At 53.8% G+C, this 20,817-nt stretch overlaps 1 protein-coding gene across 3 annotated transcripts in view; it reads right to left on the reverse strand.

Moving 5' to 3' along the window:
- PEPD (peptidase D) overlaps positions 1–20,817 on the reverse strand; it is a 136,118-nt gene that overhangs the window by 100,172 nt on the left and 15,129 nt on the right. For 2 of the 3 annotated variants that reach the window (XM_011947398.1, XM_011947393.1), the window contains exons 4-6: positions 14,884–14,947; positions 7,623–7,670; positions 4,484–4,545 (exon numbers count right to left, since the gene is read on the reverse strand). In XM_011947398.1, coding sequence (XP_011802788.1) covers positions 4,484–4,545; positions 7,623–7,670; positions 14,884–14,947 — 174 coding nt within the window. The remainder of the gene's footprint in view (positions 1–4,483; positions 4,546–7,622; positions 7,671–14,883; positions 14,948–20,817) is intronic. The other variant, XM_011947404.1, reaches the window with a different exon arrangement.

The following is a 20,817-nucleotide window of genomic DNA, read 5'->3' on the forward strand; positions in this document are numbered from 1 at the left end:
CTCCAGCCTGGGCAACAGAGCAAGACTGTCTCAAAAAAAAAAAAAGGAAGCCAATCCTAAATATTAACTTGATATCCAAGTTAACAGTAACCAGAAAACCATGGTCCTCAAACCACAGATTGGTATTTTGCTATAATCGTCAAGTTTTAATAACGTCCCTCTACCTTCTGGGTTTTAAAATTCACATCTTTGAATATTAATATTCCCACATTAACAACTCCCAAATTCAGAATTTCATCTTTAACTGCTTGCTTAGACGGAATCAATCTGTTACCAATTGTCTTCAAATGTGCAAGGTGATCTAAGTAAATGCCGAAAGATAAGAAATACACTTAGCCTGAATAAGTGTATTTCTTACACTGATATAAGAAATGTAAAATACCGACCGTATTTCTTTCTCAGCCAATGGCAAGAAACAGAGCCCTGTCACTCACTGCCCACGCCCAGGGTACAGCTTCTGTCTGTCTGGGAGGCGACTGCCTTGTGCCAAAAAGGCACCCCCGCTAAGGCATGGAAACCTGATGGACAGGCAGCCCTCAGCTCAGGCCACCCAGCCCCTGCCAACAATCCCCCAACAGACAATCTCTCCTTCATGGTCAGTCTCCCACTCTCAGGAAAACCTGGCCTAAAGTCTACCTCCTTAGATGCTCTCAGCAATCTACCATGTCTGACTTTGCTCCCAGCCTTCAGGAGTGAAGTGTTCCAGGGACCCGTGGTGCTTGCCATCCACAGGAAGAAGTCTCAAGTCTCTTGTTACAGGGTTCCCCTCCCTACCTCAGCCCCTCATCATGCCCCTGCCAGGACCTGGCAATGAGCACCTGACCCCATGCCCACACCCACCCCTCCTGCCAGAGCCCGCAGCAAGGCCTGCTCTTCCCAAATCTTCCTCGGGACTGCTCCAATCAAGCCACACACAGAGCTGTGGCCTGGGCCAGACCACAAACTCAAAAGGCCCTACAGACCATCCCGGCCTACGCCCTTCACGCTACCGTCATCACGCCGAGCCACACCACTGGGTGAGCCCAGGGCCTCAGGCCATAGGGGGCTCCCCCGGTCTCTCTGGCGGTATGCATTGCTCACCACCCTCAGCCCACCTCTGCCCTGTCCCCTCTGTTCCTTGTCCTCTGCTGTCCCCACACCTCGAGACCCCGCACACTCCTACTGCAGGCAGCAGGCGGCCTGGCCCTGATCTGGGGAGGCAGAGGGAGGTTTGAGACCAAGGCTGAGCCCAAGTGGGACAGACCCCAGGCCAGACACCCCAAGTAGCCACACCTGGAGGGCCAACCATCCAGCTGGACCAGGGCCCTGAGGGTCTAGGCTGGGAAGACAGTGGGGGCCACTGTCTACCACAAGCTCCTCTTTCCTGCAGGCCAGGGGATAAGGGGAGCTGGGGAGGGGTGTGCCCCTCAGGTCAAACCAAGAGGCCAAACCTGAACTTCTGTTAGAGCAGAAGGTCAATCGAAGCCCAAGGTGCAAGGTGCTGCAGAGACATTTAAAAGGGTCAGAAAGGACAATTCCAGGAACAAGGAGCTTCATTAGAGCAGTGAGAGGCAACTGGGGCAGAAGCAGCTGCGTATTAGAGAGAAGGACGACAGCAAGATTCATCTTGCTTGGGAAACAGGCTATTAATATCCCGGCTAGCAGCTGGAGGTGCACCCAGCAGGCAGGGGAACGCGGTTACTGAGCAGCAGCAGCTCTTGGGGACATGGTCTCTGCCCAGCCTGGCACAGAAGTGCTGGCGGCCTGGGTGAGTGAAAGGCAGGGGGATAAGCTACACCTGGACCCCAGGAATGCAGACAAGACTGTCCATAGGGAAGCGGCTGGGGGCAGCTGGAGGCAGAGGCTGGGGCCCCATGTCAGGGTTCACAGCATGCAGGGTAGGGGGCACCAGCCAGAGGCTCCTGCCTCAGTGAAGCAGCACTGGTGACAGTGAGGTGGAAGGCCCTGAGGGAAGAGACATGAGTGGATGGCCCCCTGCAGGGAACAAGGAGGGGAAGGAGTAGGCCAAAGATGGCCACAAGGGTTCTCACCCGCAGCGCATTGCATCAGCCAAGTCAGAGACTCGGACAGCAGACTGACGCATGGGTGCGGAAACTGACGCACCAGCACCCAGTGTTGGGGGGTGGGGCAGTGTTTCAGCCCAGCCCCCAGTTGAGGGGCCGGGTGAGCACCCCCCAGTCAGCCCCAATCTGGCCTGGATCAGAGGTTGGAGAGATACCAGCCTGGTGCCTGGGGAGATGGTGCAAAAGTAAGGCAGTCCCTGGCTCTCCAAGAAGTGTCCCAGTGGTGACAGGGTGGGGTGGGGAGTTTGCAGAGCACAGACTCCTCTGGGCTTTTGGCAGGGGCCACAGGGACTGGGGGCAACAGGGGACAAAGGCTGGGATGAGAGGTCACACCTAGGAATCCTCCTGGGGGGCAGAATGAAGCCTTGGCTTCCTGACACTGACAGTGATGAGGGTTCCCCGGGGCCCCCCAGCCTCCCTCGGGGAACCTCAAGGAGCAGCTGGCAGAGCTCTGCTTCAGGGGTCACATCTGGAGCTTCTGGCTGGGAACCACGCCCACCCCACAGCTGTCAGATGTGAGCTCCTGGGGGGCTCCGCATTCTCTCCAGAGGAGGAACAAGCAAAGCTCTCACCGCTGAGATGGCCCATGACTCACTGACATCTGGGAAACTGGGAATGGTGATCCTGGAGCCCACCTGGCTCACCATGCAGATGGGGAGACTGAGGCACAGAGGAGCAATGGGATTTGCTGGGGTTTGCTTGTGGGCAACTGTCACTGAGCACCAGCTCTGAGCCAGGTTCCAGGTGAGCATGATCTCCTCCAGTGCCCACCACAAGCCCAGGCAGCAGCAGGTTACATGTGGAGGAGCTGAGGGTCCCTCTGCTGCAGAGACCCAAGCAGAGGACATAGAGAGGTTCCATGGCATGGTCGAGGAAAGGTGTGCAGGACACTGGAGACCCAGCACCAGGTAGTGCTGGGGGGATTCAGGGAGCCCTGGGCCTGGGAAAGGCAGCAGCTGGCTGTGCCCGTACCCCCTCTGAGGGCCTGGGAGGCCTCGGGGGAGAAAGCAGCTCCACCTCCATGGCTAGCATTTCAACAAGCTGGGCTAATTGCTGCCAGGTGTGGGAGGTGGCGCCGCGTTGGGGAAACTCCCAGGACACGAGATCTCTGCAGTGAAAAAGCAAACCTCCTACCGGCCCCATCGCTCTTAGCATAGGGGGAGGGGGGAGGTGATACATATTTATGAGCTCATAAGCCCTCCTAATCACCCCTCCATCACATACAGAGATTCCAGCAGCTTGGGCTCATACACAATTGTAAGGCAGTTCCTCCATCGCTGCCTTGGTCCACCAGAGGACAACAGAGGACAAGGGGGCTGCAGGGGATGAATGGCAGGAGAAGGGCTGGGGATCCAGGTGTTGGAGGTGGGGCTGGAAGCTGCCCACTGTCCATGCTCAGCAGTCTCGAGCGCAGGGGCCTTGTCTGCTATAGCATCAGCCAACAATGCAGGCCACAGGCCCCCAGTGCCAGTTACCAGCCATCCAGGGAACCACGCAAAGCCATCGGGGAGGGCTCTCCCACCCTCTCCAGGCTCTCCCAGGGGCCGTGGGTGAGGGGTGACCAGCAAGGGAGGGGCTTCTTTCCCTGTGCCCAAGGTCTGTCCTCCTGCCTGGAGAGAAAAGGGGAATTACTTCCCAAGCAGAGTTTGGAGGCTCAGCCTGGCACTTAGTTAGTTAAGAGTGAGAAGAGGTTAAGGGGATCCTACCTGGGATTAGGGCAGCAGAGGACATGGGGGAGCTGCTGAGAGCCGGGTTGGAAAGGGGTTAATGGCTGGGACTAAGAGAGGTGGCTTGCGCCAGGCACAGTGTCTCACATCTGTAATCCCAGCACTCAGGGAAGCCAAGGTGGGTGGATGACCTGAGGTCACGAGTTCGAGACTAGCCTGGCCAACATGACAAAACCCCATCTCTACTACAAATACAAAAATTAGTGGATGTCTGTAGTCCTAGCTACTCAGGAGGCTGAGGCAGGAGAATCGCTTCAACTCGGGAGGTGGAGGTTGCTGTGAGCTAAGATCAGGCCACTGCATTCCAGCACGGGTGACAGAGCGAGACTCCGTCTCAAAAAAAAAAAAAGGGCAGGGTTGGGCAGCTTGATGCACAGACCACAGGGGCTCACAGCAGATCTCTAGAGGGAAAACAGCACCACCTGTGCCTGCCCCTGCCCTTGCCCCTGCCCAGTGGCCAGGGCTGCCTGAGCACTTTCCTTACGGAGCAAACAGAGATGGGGCACCTTTCCTTCAAGAAAAATCAAGGTGATTTTTGGCATATTATGCTTCTAAACATTTCCTCAAAATGCCCAAACTCCTTAAAAAGAAGTTTACATAGTTCACGTCTTATTTGTAGACCGGGAAAGACCTGCTGGTGAAGGTGGGAGTGGGGGCGGGTGGGGAAAGAGTCTCTGGGGGCCCAGGACTCACTTGCTGATGCCATCAAAGGAGGCCTCCCTGCAGACGCTGCCGCTGTCCGTGTTGACGCCACGCTGCAGAGAGAGAACACAGACATGTCACACGGGGCTGCACGGTACCCCCACAGCCTGCACCCCTAAGACCTCCAGCCAGGCTCAGGACAGGTAAGAACAGGATCCCCCGCACCCCAACCAGTCCATCCCCTCCTGCCTTCCCCTGACAAATGAGCCACCCTGCCCCAACATAAGGGCAGCCCTCCTTTGCTACCACTTGCCAAGTGGAGGAAGTGGGGGCCCCCCAAACTCTACAGCGTTCCAGCTGCACAGCAAGGCCTTCTCCATGGAGGTCAGAGCACCCTGTTGGAACCAGCCAGGCTGCCCAGGCACAGGCAAGGACCCAGGGCCACTCCCACTACAAATCTGCTCTCCCCAGACTGGTCCATCTTCCCTTTCCCGCACACACTCCGCACTAACTGTATAATATCCAAAAGAGTCCCGTCGAATCCAGCCCTTCTGGGGAGGCGTGCAGGACCCGACTCTGGCAGGACTGCTATGAAGCAGGTGACAACCCTCTCTTAACTCCAAGGATGGTGTTGGACAGGAGTGGAGACAAAACAAGGGATTTGGAGAAAAATGGGCCCTCTCCAGAGAGGCAAGTCATTTTATTTATTTATTTATTTATTTATGACAGTATCTTGCTCTGTCGCCTGTGGTGGCACCATCTCAGCTCACCTCAGCCTCCACCTCCCAAGTTCAAGTGATTCTCCTGCCTCAGCCTGGGTTCTGCCATGTTGGCCATGCTGGTCTCGAACTCTTGACCTCCAGTAATCTGCCCACCTCGGCCTCCCAAAGTGCTGGGATTACAGGCATGAGCCACTATGCCCGGCCTAGGCAAGGCATTTTAAATCACCATTTCTTTACCTAGAACTTCAGCTTGATGTCTAATCGTACATCTAAATTAAACACATTGGATCATCTATGACCGTAATCATCTCACATAAGCTTCCCTTGTAGCCATCAATAGTAAAGCAAAAAAAGGGCGCCAAGTGCTAAAGGAAATAACCAAAAAATCTATTTCGGTAAAAATCAATTAAGAAAAGAGAAAGGCTGGGGACGGTGGCTCATGCCTGTAATCCCAGCACTTTGGGAGGCTGAGGTGGGAAGATCACCTGAAGTTGAGAGTCTGAGACCAGCCTCATCAACATGGCGAAACCCTGTCTCTAACTAAAAATACAAAATTAGCTGGGCGTGGTGGCGCATGCCTGTAAGCCCAGCTACTCGGGAGACTGAGGCAGGAGAACTGCTTGAACCCAGGAGGCGGAGGTTGTAGTGAGCCAAGATCACTCCACTGCACTCTATCTAGCCTGGGCAACAAGAGCAAAACTCCATGTCTGAAATGCTTGTTCTTCAGTGCCGTAAAGAAATAGCACTTGAACATAAACTTAATTTATCTAGTAAGGCCATTTTCACTTCCTGCAGAAAGGGTACACTTGCCAGCAGTTTTGCCACGAGAGTACACCGAACAAAGGAGACAGGGTCATTTACAACCTGACGTGTCCACCCTACTGCTGTGTCCAGTTTCCACTGGCTGGAACGGGACCTCACATTCTGTATTTGCCCTGATTGGCTGGCAACTTAGAACTTTCTAAAAGAGGCAAAGGTAGAGGGGAAGAAAGGAAGGAGGAAGTAACTTGTGGGATGCTGACAAAGGTAAAAACACTTTTAAATAAGGCAGAGGAACAGGCCATGACCTAATGCTTGCTTGGACCAGTATAAGCATGCCAGGGCAAATATTTAGGCTAAATTGTGGGAGCTAAGAAAATAAAGTACATTGATTTATTATGGCTAACAGATATTTAAGAATGTTAGCATGGGTCTTTGAATAAATTTTGCTTTTTATATTCCATCTCAAAAAAAAAAAAAAAAAGACAAGAGGGAAGGGTCACTTTGGGAGGAAGAAGGCTTGTGGACATGCCTCTTATATGAAACTCCCAAGCTCAATGAAGTGTAAGAAAGCACACTTTTCTGAGAAATTCCAGAGAATTCTTTGGGGGCATGCCACAGCTCAAGTGCCCCCAAAACCCTGCCAGTGTACCCGGAGCCCACCTTGTACTCCCCACCCTAGCCCAGGCCCTCAGTCAGTCACTGCGCCCCACACCCCTGCTACCTTGAAGGCAGATGCCAGGGGGTGTGGTTTTCAGATTCCATTAACAGGGGACATGGAGGGTGGGAGCAAACTTTCTTTTTTCCTTTTCAAATTTTTTATTTTTAATTTTCGTGGGTAGATATTAGGTATACACATTTATGGGGTATATGAGATATCTGATACAGGTACGCAATGTGGAATAATCACATCAGGATATATGGGGTATCCATCTCCTCAAGCATTTATCCTTTCTGTTACAATCCAATTATACTCTTCTGGTTATTTTTAAATATACGATAAATTATTGTTGACTGTAGTCACCCTGTTGTGCTATCAAATACTAGATCTGATTTGTTCTACCTAGCTATATTTTGGTACCCATTAAACTTTCTACATCCACAGATTCCATGAGCTCAGCCTGACACAAATACATCTTCCAGCTGGGCTTAACGCTAGGAGTGGGTGTGGTGTCTCGTCCACATCCTCATGACAGGACGCAGCAGGTTCCAGGGAGACTCAAGGATGGGGTCCCATAAACAGTTGGCTATTCAGACTGAGCAGGTGTTGCTACTTATCACCGATAACCATTCCTCTTGGTTTCTTTTTTTCTTTTTTGAGACAGGATCCTGTCTGTGGCCCAGACTGGAGTGCAGTTGGCGCGATCATACCTCACTGCAGCCTCAAACTCCTGGGCTCAAGCACGTCTCCCGCCTCAGTCTCCCAAGTAGCTGCGACCACAAGCACATGCCACCAGGCCTGGCTAACTTTTTAATTTGTTGTAGAGACAGGGTCTTGCCATGTTGCCCAGGCTGGCCTGGAATTCCTGGCCTCAAGCGATCCTCCCACCTTGGCCTCTCAAGGCATAACAGGCGTGAGCCCCTGCACCTGACCCCTCTCAGTTTCTTAATCCTCCCCTATGGTCCCAACCTCTGCAGGAGAGGTGGCCCCCTAAAAACCCTCCCCAGAGTCAAGCACTGCCCCCCACCCCTGGACACCAGCCACTTACCAAAGTGAGGAGGACAGAGGGCTTCTGTGACGTCAGGACACTGGCAATCTAGAAGGTCAGAAAGAAAAACTCACTTTAGAGGCACCACTAAGCCTAATCAAGATGACATGCCACCATTCCTTCATAATGACAGTGCACATTTATCAAGCAGATTCTTAGAACAGGCGACGCAGGTGCTGCCCTCACCCTGCAGGTGAAGAAACCCAGCTTTCCCTGGTTGACGGACTTCTGAAAACCACACAGCCATAGAGGGGCAGGGAGGATAAACCTACATCTGGCTCGCTTCCCACTGCACCGCCCTGCTTCCAGGCACCACACAGATCCCTGGCTCCAAGCAGCCAGCGCCTCCGACCCTTCAAGGCCAGGCCCTCTGCCCATCTGCAAAGTCCCTGCTCAAAGACTCATCCCCCGGGAACCCTTTAGGCTCCAGCCCTACCAGCCTCCGGTTCCTAGGGCAGGGGCCTCCCTCCCTGCTTCCCATTCAATCCCTAGACCCAGGGGAGTTGGCCTTCCCCAATCCCATCCTCTGGCCCCCACCCCATAGCCCACTCTCTGTCCCTCCACCATGACCCACTTGGACCTCCTACCACTGCAGGCCATTTCCTTTCCAGCCCAAGCCCTTGAACCTGCGTGCCGGGCCAGCTCATCTCTCCACGCCTCTGCTCCAGCTCTTACCTCTCCCTGAATGCCTTCTCTCCATCTTACTGCCTCATCAATTTGCACTCAGGATGGAAGCCCCAGCCCCCGGGCAGGTTCGTTCACTCCCTCCTCCACTGCCCCACTGACAGTCACCACTCCCCCCAGCAAAGCGCCATGTGCCAACCAGCCTGCCGGGAGCAATTTCTTCCTCTCCCAGCCCGTCCTCCCCAGTCTGCCCTGTATCTTGGCTACTGCAGACTCTCTTGTTTCTGAGCACCCCCAGGGCAGAGAAAAGTCTCATCTCCACAGCCTTCGCCTCTCTCCACACCCCTATCCTAACTCTTTACACCCGCAACTCAGCAGGAGAGTGAGAACGTGTTGTTGTTTTAACAGCTTGATTGAGTGATCACTGACGTACTCTACGCTGCCTGTATTTAACACAAACATTTTGATAAGTTTTGACATATGTATACATATACCTTTTTTAATACTGAGATGCCTCCCAAGAAAACCTGGAATGTACTGAAAACTATAAAAAGATAAAATGCACGTACAATCCTATCTCCAGAGACGATTTAGCTTTGCACATAAAAACAGAGATCTGTAATGACATTTGGATCATATGAAATTACATGCTTCACTTATTTCCTGTCATTATATGTTCTTCAAATATGCAATTTTTAGCAGTCACTTCCGCTGGGGATAGTAAACGTCCAGTAAGTCACTGATGATGGCCTGTGCCAGTCATCTTACACACAGCATCTCATTTAACCACATGGGGAGACAGCGTGGCAAACAAGCAGGTTCTGCAAATGAGAATGGCTTACAGGTTAGAGAACTTGCCTGAGTCAGGTTAAAAAATAATAGCACAGCCCAGATTTGAACCTACGGCTGTAGAATACTCTTTTAGTGGATGCTACTCATTCCTCTACGGGACACTTAAATTATACCTAATACACTTTGGGAGGATGGGACAGGTCAGGAGATCCAGACCATCCTGGCTAACATGGTGAAACCCCGTCTCTACTAAAAATACAAAAAAATTATCTGGGTGTGGTGGCGGGTGCCTGCAGTCCCAGCTACTCAGGAGGCTGAGGCAGGAGAACGGTGTGAACCTGGGAGGCGGAGCTTGCAGTGAGCCAAGATCGCACCACTGCACTCCAGCCTGGGCAACAGAGCAAGACTCTGTCTCAAAAAAAAAAAAAAAATTACATCTAGTAACTAGCTATTATAAATAATGCTGTGATAAACATCCTTGCATATAACGATTTCCCTAAAATTAAATGCCAGTCAGCCACGGTGGATCATGCATGTAATCCCAGCACTTTGGGAGGCCGAGGCGGGGGGATCACGAGGTCAGGAGTTCAAGATCAGCCTGGCCAATATGGTGAAACCCCCATCTCTACCAAAAATACAAAAATTCGCTGGGCATGGTGGCATGTGCCTGTAGTTGCAGCTACTCAGGAGGCTGAGGCAGAAGAATCGCTTGAATCCAGGAGGCGGAGGTTGCAGTGAGCCGAGATCACACCACTGCACTCCAGCCTGCTGGGCAACAGAGTGAGACTTTGTCTCAAAAAAAAAAAAAAAAAAAATTAAATGCCTTTAAAACTGTTGGGTGAAAAGCCACAGACTTTGTCAAGGTTTGCCATGCTCCCGGCCCAATGATCCTCCAGACATGTATCAACAATCTCCCGGGATCCTCTCTCATGTTACTGAGTGACTGCTTGGAGAATGGCTGTGTCCTTTGGCCTCAGTGTTGCAAAAAAACAGAAGGCTCAGCCGGGTGTGGTGGCTCATGCCTGTAATCCTAGCACTTTGGGAAGGCTGAGGCAGGTGGATCACTTGAGGTCAGGAGTTCGAGACCAGCCTGGCCTACATGTTGAAACCCCGTCTCTATTAAAAATACAAAAAAATTAGCCAGGCTTGGTGGCTGTAATCCCAACTAGTCAGGAGTCCGAGGCAGGAGAATCGCTTGAACCCGGTAGGCAGAGGTTTCAGTGAGTCGTGATAGCGCCACTGCACCCCAGCCTGGGGGGCAAGAACAAAAGTCAGCATCAAAAAAAAAAAAAAACAAAAAACACAAAAGGCTCAGCTGTGTCCCTCCACACCCTCAGCCCCTCCAAAGGAAGGGGAGGCTTTTTAAACGGAACAGGACTGCATGTGCTGGCCCTGGGTGTGTTGTTACGTTGATGTGAAGGGTCTACATTCATCGGCACAGAAGGAGTCTGTCAATTACAGCAGCAGAAGCAGAGAGCCAGGAGGCACTTGGGGATTGTATCTGCTATTGTCTTGGGAGGGAGGAGCAGGATAACCAATGTGTGGGCTGATGGTTTTTCTCCGGGCGAGGACTCTCTGGACGTGCTGGTTAGGAATAATGGAGGAGGGGAGGGCAGCCGTCTCCTTGCAGCATCGTGCTCAGACAATCCAGACCCGACTCTGAGAGTAGGCTGTGCATCTCCTAGTCCTGGCAGGGCAACATCTTTTATTGATCACAACTGCTTGAGTGGGCCCTGGTTACTTCTGTGGCTGCAAAACCTCTCCCAGCCTGGCAGCTCCACCCGCCCTTCCCCACGGAGACCCATTAGTGCTATGCTCTCATCAGCACACCCTGACTCCGTGCCTCAAATATTAAGGGAACACAATGCGCTATGTGTTGCTGGCTCCCGATGTATCCCCGGCACACACGACAGCACGGCTCTGTCAACTCAAGGCCTCGTTTCCATGGAATGGTGGCCACTGGGGACCTCTGACACCCTGCGCTGTTAAATGGCCCTGCCTCGCTTCACGCCACAGCCAGCATCGCTTTCTCGGGCAGCCCCCGGCCTCTCTGGCAGATGGAGCTGGATGGTCACAGGCAGAATTCATCCGAGCCCTATGGGTGTACCTCCTCCCCGGGGGACAATCCGAGGCTTCCCACGGACACTTCCTGCACTTCCCTAACCAGGGCCCAGACCAGGCCCAAGGGCCGCTTTTCGCAGGGTGATGAGCTGGGGAAAAAAGCTGGATATGCCTTTGCCAGCGTTGGGAAAGCCTGCAAGGCTCCAGAGAGCTGGCTGTGCTCTGCAAGCACCGAAGCTCTTGAAAATAAACCTTCTTTCATGGCATTCTCCTCCAACACTACTGCACACTGGTGGCCTGCACTGCTTCTAAAATTTCAAATTTGTTTCTCAAATGTAAACATCAGGAAACATAACCAGCAGTCTGGATGTGTGGCTACTCCTTAACAATCAGGTTCCAGGAGCCCTGGGCTGGTGGTCCCACAGCGCGGCGGCCCCTGTTGACCCCATCGCTCCCAATGCCTGTCCCTGTGCTGCCGCGGATGTCCTCTTACTGTCCTGCCTGCAGCCGAGTTGGTGACCCTGGGACCTTCTCACATCTGTCTGGCCCCATAAAGGAAAGCTAGTGCATGGAACGCGTGCTCCACCTGCCAGCTCTCAGCCGCTGATCCCGCCAGCCTTTGCACAGGGCCTTCACGGCAGAGCCTCGGGGCCCCACTCAGGGTTCTGCTGAGTGCCTCCTTCCCAGGGGAACTGCCTTCTCAATAAACTCAGGATCCTCTGTGGGGAGGAGGGAACCTCGGAGCCAGCTGTGCCCCATCAGACATCTGCATGTCATACATGCTATCACGTGACCGGCCATGGTTCAGAGGAGACAAGCATTGGCTGTGATTTGTCACTGACAGCTAAGGCCACCCCGAGTGAGATGGGGCTGAGCACTGCAGAACCAGCCTGGGGACCCCTATCCTAAATAAAGGGCTTCCTGTCACCTCCCACGATGCAACAGGCCCCAGGTACCTTGAGCAACCTGGGATACCTCCCAGCTCAGGGGGCTCAGTCCAGCAGGTCATACTTTTTGGCAGGATCCCTTCTGAGCCACAGAAAACCAAAGGCACAGGGAGTCCATGTAGCCTCTGCAGGAATGTCCTACGGCAGCCCTCCTTTCTGAGGGGCAAGGGAGGCCTGGAGGGGAGGCCCCTGGGGTCACATCCCAGCACCACTCCCCTCCAGCTGTGAGGTTGTGGACGAGGCCTTTCTCTCTGAGCCTCAGCCTCATCTATGAACGGAGTGGGGGCTATGGCCCCGCACAGTCCCCACCCCGCTGTGTCCCCCCCACAGTGGGAGGGACAAGGAGCTCCAAGAGAGCTGCCAATGTTACTGGAGCCCATGGGGACTGCCCCGGCATGAAACACTTGCTCTGCTGTCAACATGAGCCTTGTTCCCAGTAAAAACAGCGGCAGTAATGGTAACATCAACACCAATCTGCAATGGCAGTGGTGGTGACGGGGTGCCGTGGGGTGCCCCTGAACCCTAAAGAGATTCCAGCCTTAGAACTCTACTGAAACCTCAAGATTCTGCTTTGTACACGAAGATGAAAAGTGAGCCAGTCTCTGTGCTGTCATTCTGTGCTATCATTGACAACTTCCCTGCCCTCTCAAGGCGGCCTCTCTCTTACTTCGTTTACAGACCAGTTCTCCTTCCTCGCCCCCAGAAATCACAGTATCCATGGAGCTGAATTTCCCCCCAGTTATAAAGATAAAAATGTCAGACAGTGGCTGGGGAGGCTGTGGCCCAGAGGCAGCTTGGACTCAGCAGCCGAGTCCAAGGTGGAGGCAGGTGCCCGCCCCACCAGGGTCCTTGAGACACTGCCCACCCCAGGCTGTCCCTCCAGGTTTCACATCAAGGAGAACTGAAGGGTGAAGGTTTCAAAGGGCAACAGTGTTAAGAAGCAGTTTCTGGAGCAAGGAACACATCTGCCAAGGAGAGAGGGTCAGAAGCAAAATGAGAATGAACGAGTAGGTGCCTCCCGCTCCAGTTTCAAGACATACAAGGTAAGAGGCAGATGGTCTTGTTGGGGGCATGCAAATAAACATTCAGTCTATTTTAGATCCTGTACTCAAAGGGATCAATATGCTAGGTCACATGTGTATTGACAGAATCTTCAGACGTTAAGAGTCACCCCCAAAAGCTTGGGATTGAAATAACATAACATAAAGATCCATCAAAAGCCTCCTCTCTCCACAGTCCAACCAGGCAGAAGATGCTGTAGAGACAGGCCCCCGTGGCCCTGCAGAGGTGGGCAGTGCCCCTTCACAGAGGCTCTCCTGGGGACCTCTGCCCAGGCACCACCACCCTGCGGTGACTGTTCACTCATGTGGTCACCTCCTGCACCGGACTGTGTCCTGGGCCGTTGAGGTGAGCCCTGGGTCTCAGCCACCTCTGATGCCCTAACGTGTCCCTGGGACTGGGCAGGGAGAGAGTGCAAGAGGAATGTCTTGGGGAAAAGAACTGGGCGTTCAAGACAAATACAAGACAGTCAAGGGCAGGGTGCACATCAGAACACAGTCAGCCTCCATGGTGTCCACAGCTTGTCCTGAGGGCTCAGGGAAGGGGCACCAGTGTGGACCAGAGTCTACAGCAGATACAGGGGCTGGTGCAAGGCCTCAAAAGATGGATAGCAGAAAGACAGAAATGGAAAACATATTCCAGGACAGCAGAACTAGGGGCAGGGCTGGGCACACGGTAGTGGCCTGCCTGGAGTCAAAGAGAGCTGGCCACCTCTGAGCTGGCTGGGCCGGGCTGGACCCACCAAGCTGAGCAGAGACAAACTGGCCTCTCATAGCACTGTGTCCAGCCATGATCCCTAGGAACCTGCCTCTCAACCAGGCTGTGTCCTGCCCAGAGGAAGGGGGAAGCTGCTTGGCCGCCAGAGCTGTCCCGGCCACTTCCACACCGCAGCCCCAGCTCTTAGCATGGGCCACATGCAATCTCTACCTGTGGAAATGTGACTACGGGAGGGCCCCATCCAAAGCCGATGCTGCCAGGTCCAGGTTGGACTCCCAGTGGCAGGCACTGACTTCTGGGTGCTTCGCATTCCACACTGCACTGACCTGCACAGGACGCGGGGTTGTGACAGCGCCCAGGGCCAGGGCACAGAGGTCTCCTGTGTGCCAGACAGTGGTTTAGTGTCAGGGCCTTTGGTCACGTAGACCACAGGGGCTCCCAGCTGTGCTCTCGCCTCTGTCCCAGCCCTGCCTCACTGGCTGGAGTCGAGGAGTCAGGGCAGCCCCTTTCACCTGCCTGGACTTGGTTGGCACAGATTCAAAACCCCAAGAGGACAGTCATATGCCTACCCGGGCCACATGACACCAATGGACAACCCCACTGAGAAGTGGATTGAAGTCAAGGGACCTCCAGTGCCACTCTACAAGCCTTTCACAGCCTCGGGCTTTTCTGACAGCAGCATCTGCAGTCAACCAGGACTCGAGACGCACAAAGGCCTCAGCCTAGCCTCACGGTGACTTGGATCGTGTGCCACCGCTGCAGGCAGGCCCGCCTCTCAGAGACACCTCATGTATCTCAGTGGCCACAACCCAGGTCACCAGACACTTCCACCCACAGAGTCAGGGGCCTTCCCAGGCAAAGCAATGGCTCCGCAGAGAAGCCTTACGCATGGATTGCTGCCTACTCCTTCCAGATGGCAGCACCCCCAGCGTGGGGGCCGGTGGCCAGGCGGTAGTGTCCCTGACATCCAGCAAGCTTGTGGCAGTGGAAGGAGAGGAACTCCAGGAGTGGAACGCGTGCTGGAAGCCCTGGGCTGCTCAGAGGAGGAGCCAGCTACCCACCTCATCTGCATACTGGACGTCTTCTACGGCATACTTCGCCTTGAAGTGCTCCTTGGAATGGATCCTCAAAGAAAAGCACAAGGAATGCCAGGGTCAGGGCTTGGTAATGGCTCAGCGTGGTCACCTTCCTGCCTGCCAAGCCCAGGCCATGGAACCCCAGGCCCATCCCCATCACGGCCAGCACCCAGCACCCGGCACCCGGCACCGAACAGGTCTGCTTGGAGGGCAAAGGACATCGGGCCACGGAGTGACGGCTGAACCACAGCTGCTTTCCTCAGCAACCCCCGCTCCTCTGTGACCCTAGCCACCTGCATCCAGCCCCTGCAGAAAAAAAGCCCTATCATCCCCCTCCACTGCCAGAGACAGTCCACCAGGGTAACCAGCCAGTGCACCCCACCCTCTGTGGCATAAAACAATCTGCCTGCCAGGTCTTCATGGAGCATCTTTAAAGGAAAGTTTATTTTAAGGTCGGGCACAGTAGCTCATACCTGTAATCCCAGCACTTTGGGAGGCCAAGGCACGTTGATCACAAGGTCAGGAGATCAAGACCACCCTGGCTAACACGATGAAATCCCGTCTCTACTAAACATACAAAAAATTAGGGCATGGCGGCAGGCACCTGTAGTCCCAGCTACTCAGGAGACTGAGACAGGAGAATCGCTTGAACCCAGGAGGTAGAGGTTGCAGGGAGTCAAGATTCCGCCACTGCACTCCAGCCTGAGTGACAGAGCGAGACTCTATCTCAAATAACAATAATAACAATGTTTATATTATTTTCTAGAGACAGCATCTTGTTCTGTCACCCAGGCTGGAATGCAGTGGCACAATCACAGCTCACTGCAGCCTCAAACTCCTGGGCTCAAGCGATCTTCCTGCCTCAGCCTCCCAAAGTGCTGGGATTATAGGCATTAGGCACTGTGCCCAGCCACAAATTAACATTTTTAGAAAGTCAATATCAGTATTACTCAATGTGATGAGAAAAACTCAAGCTTACTCATTGCCCCTGAAAAATCTGCCAGTGAGAAGACACAGAATGGACGAGGTTGGACAGCCCTCATCCACCTCCTGACGGGCCCTTTGGTCACAGCAGTGCTAGGCAGACCTCCAGCCTGGGTCCAGCAAGCCGCCACCCTCAGGCTCTTGGTCAGCAGATAAGTAAACGTCGTTGTTGGTGACAGAGCTTACGTAAGGGGAAAGGAACACAAACCGCACAGGGGAGACACTGAGAGCCAAGTCCAATGACACACGCACACTCGGTCCATGCCATGCCACACCTGGGCCCCACCTCATCACAGGGGCTCTATCCCCAGCCGTGCCCCAGCCCCCGAGCTGTCTGTGACCTCACGGCGTTACAGTCACCAGGCGCTGGGTCCCAAACAGGCCTCCGACAAAAAACAGCAGATGGTTTCCGGATGGCACTTCCTGGGCTGTCAAGGGGTGGTGGTGAGACAGGAGAATAGGGTCGGGAGGCAAGGAACCTAGGGCTCTTTCATGCAGACTTCCTGGAACTAAATTGAAAGGAAAATCCTAACTTTCCACACCTAAGTAACAAAGGACCAGAGGCTGCTCTCTTTGCAAATCCCCTTTTTCTTGAGGCAGATGGGAAATTGAAAGTACCTCTGATAACAAGTGGAGTGTTGGTTTGCACAAAAATGCAACTTTCTAACTTCACTTTAGAAGTTACAGAGGTTTTAGAAGTGAAGTTACAAAGGTTGCTTTCTGCAACCAATCAGACTGATTGCAGGCCACCACTTCATTTACACAAGGTGAGCACCAAGTGGCCAATGGGAAACCTCCTGGGGGTATTTGGACCCGAGAAGATTCTGTCACTAGGCCCTTGAACCTCTGCTCAGCCGGCTCCCACACTATGGAGTGTACTTTCATTTTGAACAAATCTCTTTTATTCTTTTGTTGCTTCATTCTTTCCTTTCTTTGTGGGTTATGTCCAATTCTTTGTTCAAAATGGCAACAACCTGGACAACTTGCAGTCAAGACCTTCTACCGATAATGGGGAGAGAGGGGCTGCGGAGGACAATGTGCCTGGGGAACCCCACAGAACACGGTGGAGGGAGAGAACCTTGGGACTTGGAGGTGACGACCTTCATGAGTGAGCTCCTGAACTGGTGTCCTAAGTGCCATTCTCAGCCTTTGTGACACTAAGGACCAGCATCACCCCCAGGAAACAGAATCCGCTCCTCTCTCTGAGTCCTCCACCACTTCCCTCCCCACCCAAACCAGGAAGAACCGGCCACAGGGCCCAGGGACGGCTGCAGGGAGCAACAACAAGGAACACCAAGGGCCCAGGAGACTCGCTAGTCTCACTGTGATCAATCAGCTGCTCAGTGCAGCCCACAATGCCCTTTGCTTTCTCTCCCTTTCGGCTTCTCTGAAATGATCACGGGTTATCAAGCTCCTGCTGTTAATTAAATTTGCATGATTCAGTCACATTCACTTGTGCATTTGAGACAGGACTCAAAAGTTAAATGGTCAAGGTCTGACACCTCCATTAGCACGGCCTCGAGCAGTTACGGGGCAGGAATTGATGACGAGCGCCTCGCCTGGACTTCGGAGGCCCCAGACGCAGGGCTTATTGTGCAGCTGGCTCAAGGGAAGCCTGCAGACCCTTTGCTACTGAGCAACCACACTCTCGGCACCGAGTTGACCCCACAACCCGGCACAAAAGCACGTGTCAGAAATACAAAAGGCAGGGCCATCAGCGACACATCAACTCGGACTTTCTGGCTCCATAACAGACACCCTGCGTCCTCAGTTGTTCCCAGCTCTGCCTCTAGCCCCCCTCCCTTCATTGCCTCCAACTGTGACAAGAGTGGAAAGCAACCTCACGGCAGACTGGGGAGGTACAAAGGACATGATTTTGAGGCCAGTGCCCTACAGAGGGGCATCTCAGCCATCAGTGTGGCACCTAACCTTGTCACCTCCACTCCCGTTAGGGGCCTGAAACCTCCCAACTGACCCCAACTGTGCAGAGGGAAGCCACCAGGAAATGCGTTCTGGTCCCTCCTGCCAAAAAGCGCCTCCCGAGCCGGAGGCCTGGTTCTCAACAGGGGAGCCATTCAACAGATAAAACCTGAAAAGCTGCAAAACAGCTTTTCTGGCAACTGTGCATTTCATTCTCTCTTAAAGGGCAGAGATAATTAAGTTTGGATAGTACTTATTTTTCATGTTTGGGGGCTAATTACAGTAAAAACCATTTAAACGTCACCCTAAGGGATATGCGTGCCAGACCTCCACGTCAAACCAATCACCGAAGGCTTGGCAGCCATGATTTGGTGGGGCTGATGAGAAAAGAAGAGGTGTGGCCACACAAGCCCTGCAAAGCTGGCTGGAGAAGCCCCTGGGGGGCTCTGGACTCCCGCAGACCAGGCTGGCCAGGGCAGGAGAGAGGGCCTGCGCACTGCCCCGTGGGGAGTCTGGGCTCCAGCAATGGTACTTCACGTCAGGCCCCATCGCATGGGAAGTCTGGATAGAAACAACCAGACTGGAGGCCGGGTGCAGTGGCTCACGCCTGTAATCCCAGCACTTTGGAAGGCCAAGGTGGGCGGATCACCTGAGGTCAGGAGTTCAAGACCAGCCTGGCCAACATGGTGAAACCCCATCTCTACTAAAAATACAAAAAAAAAAACTAGCCGGGTGTGATGGCTGTAATCCCAGCTACTCAGGAGGCTAAGGCAGAAGAATCGCTTTAACTCAGGAGGTGGAGGTTGCAATGATCTGAGATCGCGCCATTGCACTCCAACCTGGGTGATGAGATCAAAACTTCGTCTCAAAAAAAAAAAAAAAGAAATGACCAGACTGGAGAGGATGGGTCAGCAGAGAAGCTGCTGTCACATCACACACACTCCCCTCAAGTGCCAAGGATAGCTCTGGGAAGAGAGAGGAGAAGTCCTTCTACCCAAAGAGGCTCTCGTTCTCCACAGGGGTCAGCATCCAGGGACCCCAGCTGGGCCCTGGCATGAATGAGAGAGGCCTTTCCCAGTCCCCGGAGTCAGAGCCCGTGGCTGCACACACTGCAGTGACTGCCAGCACCTGTGGGGGCCAAGGGTGGGAAGGAGACATTAAATTAACGCCACACAGTGCAGACACAAGGAGTCCTCTAGAAAATGAAATTTCAAAGAGCAGGTCTTGCCGGCTGGCTGACCACCTGCATGCGGTTAATGAATAAGTAATAGGGCCAAATTACAGCCGTCACCATCCATTTCCTGCGGCCCGGCCTGCCTTCAGCTACAAACAATGCTGCGTCGCCGACTCTCACTCTGCTCGCCACAGAAGGCAGCGGCACTTGCTCTTGCTCTGCGGTGGAAGCCGGCAGCCATTCAAGGATGTCATCAGCTGGTCAGCGACAAAAGCAGACCTCGCCACAGTGACGCAGGTGCCTACGCCCAAAGACTGCTCTCCGAGCAAGGCCTCCTCACAGGGGCCGCAGAGGGGACAGCACTGCCCGGGAGGCTGGAGACCAGGTCCAGTGACCAGGCCTGCCCAGGGTCAGCGCCTCAAACCGCCCAGACAGCAGCCGAAGGAGCTCTTCAGCCCCTTCTCAGAGACCTGCACGGCAAAGAGGGGCCCCCACACCCTGCCCACCACGGGGAGCGTGGGAGAGAGGCACCAGAGAGGCTGGGGAAGCCTCGATCCTCCGGACACTTGGTGGGGCAGAGCTAGAAAAACATACAACACACCCTCATCACGAACACTCTACACACCACACGCACCCACACACAACACAGCACACTCACACCCACCACACCCCCATCACAAACACGCCACGCTACTCACACCCACACATCACATCCACCACACCCCATCACAAACACGCCACACGCTACTCACACCCACACACACCATCACAAACACCCTACACACTACACACACACCCATCACAAACACCCTACACACCACACGCACCCACACACAACACAGCACACTCACACCCACCACACCCCCATCACAAACACCCTACACACTACTCACACCCACACACACCCACCACACCATCACAAACACCCTACTACACACACACACCCTCATCACAAACACCCTGCACACCACACGCACACCCACGCACAACACAGCACACTCACACCCACCACACCCCCATCACAAACACCCCACACACTACTCACACACCCACACACACCCCCATCACAAACACCCTACACACTACACACACACACCCCCATCAAACACCCTACACACTACACACACACACCCAAGCACAACACAGCACACTCACACCCACCACAGCCCATCACACCCTACATACTTCACACACACACACACACACCCTCATCACAAACATGCTACATACCACACACACCTGCACACAACACAGCACACTCACATCCACCACACCCCCATCACAAACACCCTACACACTACACACACCCCCCACACCATCACAAACACCCTACCTACTACACACACACCATCACAAACACCCTACACACCACACATACACCCACGCACAACACAGCACATACATGCCCACATACCCTCCCTCACATGCACCCTACACAGCATACACACCCACACACAACATACACACACTCCCATCACAGCCTACGCATCACACACACACCCATCACAAAAAACCTACACACCACACACACCCCCCATCACAAACACCCTACACACCACACACACCACACAGCACACGCACACCCACATGCACCCCTCCTCATAAACACCCTATACACCACACACACCACAAACACAGCAATGCCCCCCACACACAACATACTCTACATGCATCACACACCTCACACACACCCCCCACATACGCCCTCTCCACATCACATCCATACCTACCCACCCCTCCACATGCACCACACCACACACAGGTATGCACTCCATACGCACACACAGCTCCCCACACATACACCATACATGTGCAAACCCTCCCACCATACCCACATCCAT

This window comes from Colobus angolensis, unplaced genomic scaffold, assembly GCF_000951035.1.
Source record: "Colobus angolensis palliatus isolate OR3802 unplaced genomic scaffold, Cang.pa_1.0 Scaffold107, whole genome shotgun sequence".
In the NCBI taxonomy this organism is placed as follows: domain Eukaryota; kingdom Metazoa; phylum Chordata; class Mammalia; order Primates; family Cercopithecidae; genus Colobus; species Colobus angolensis.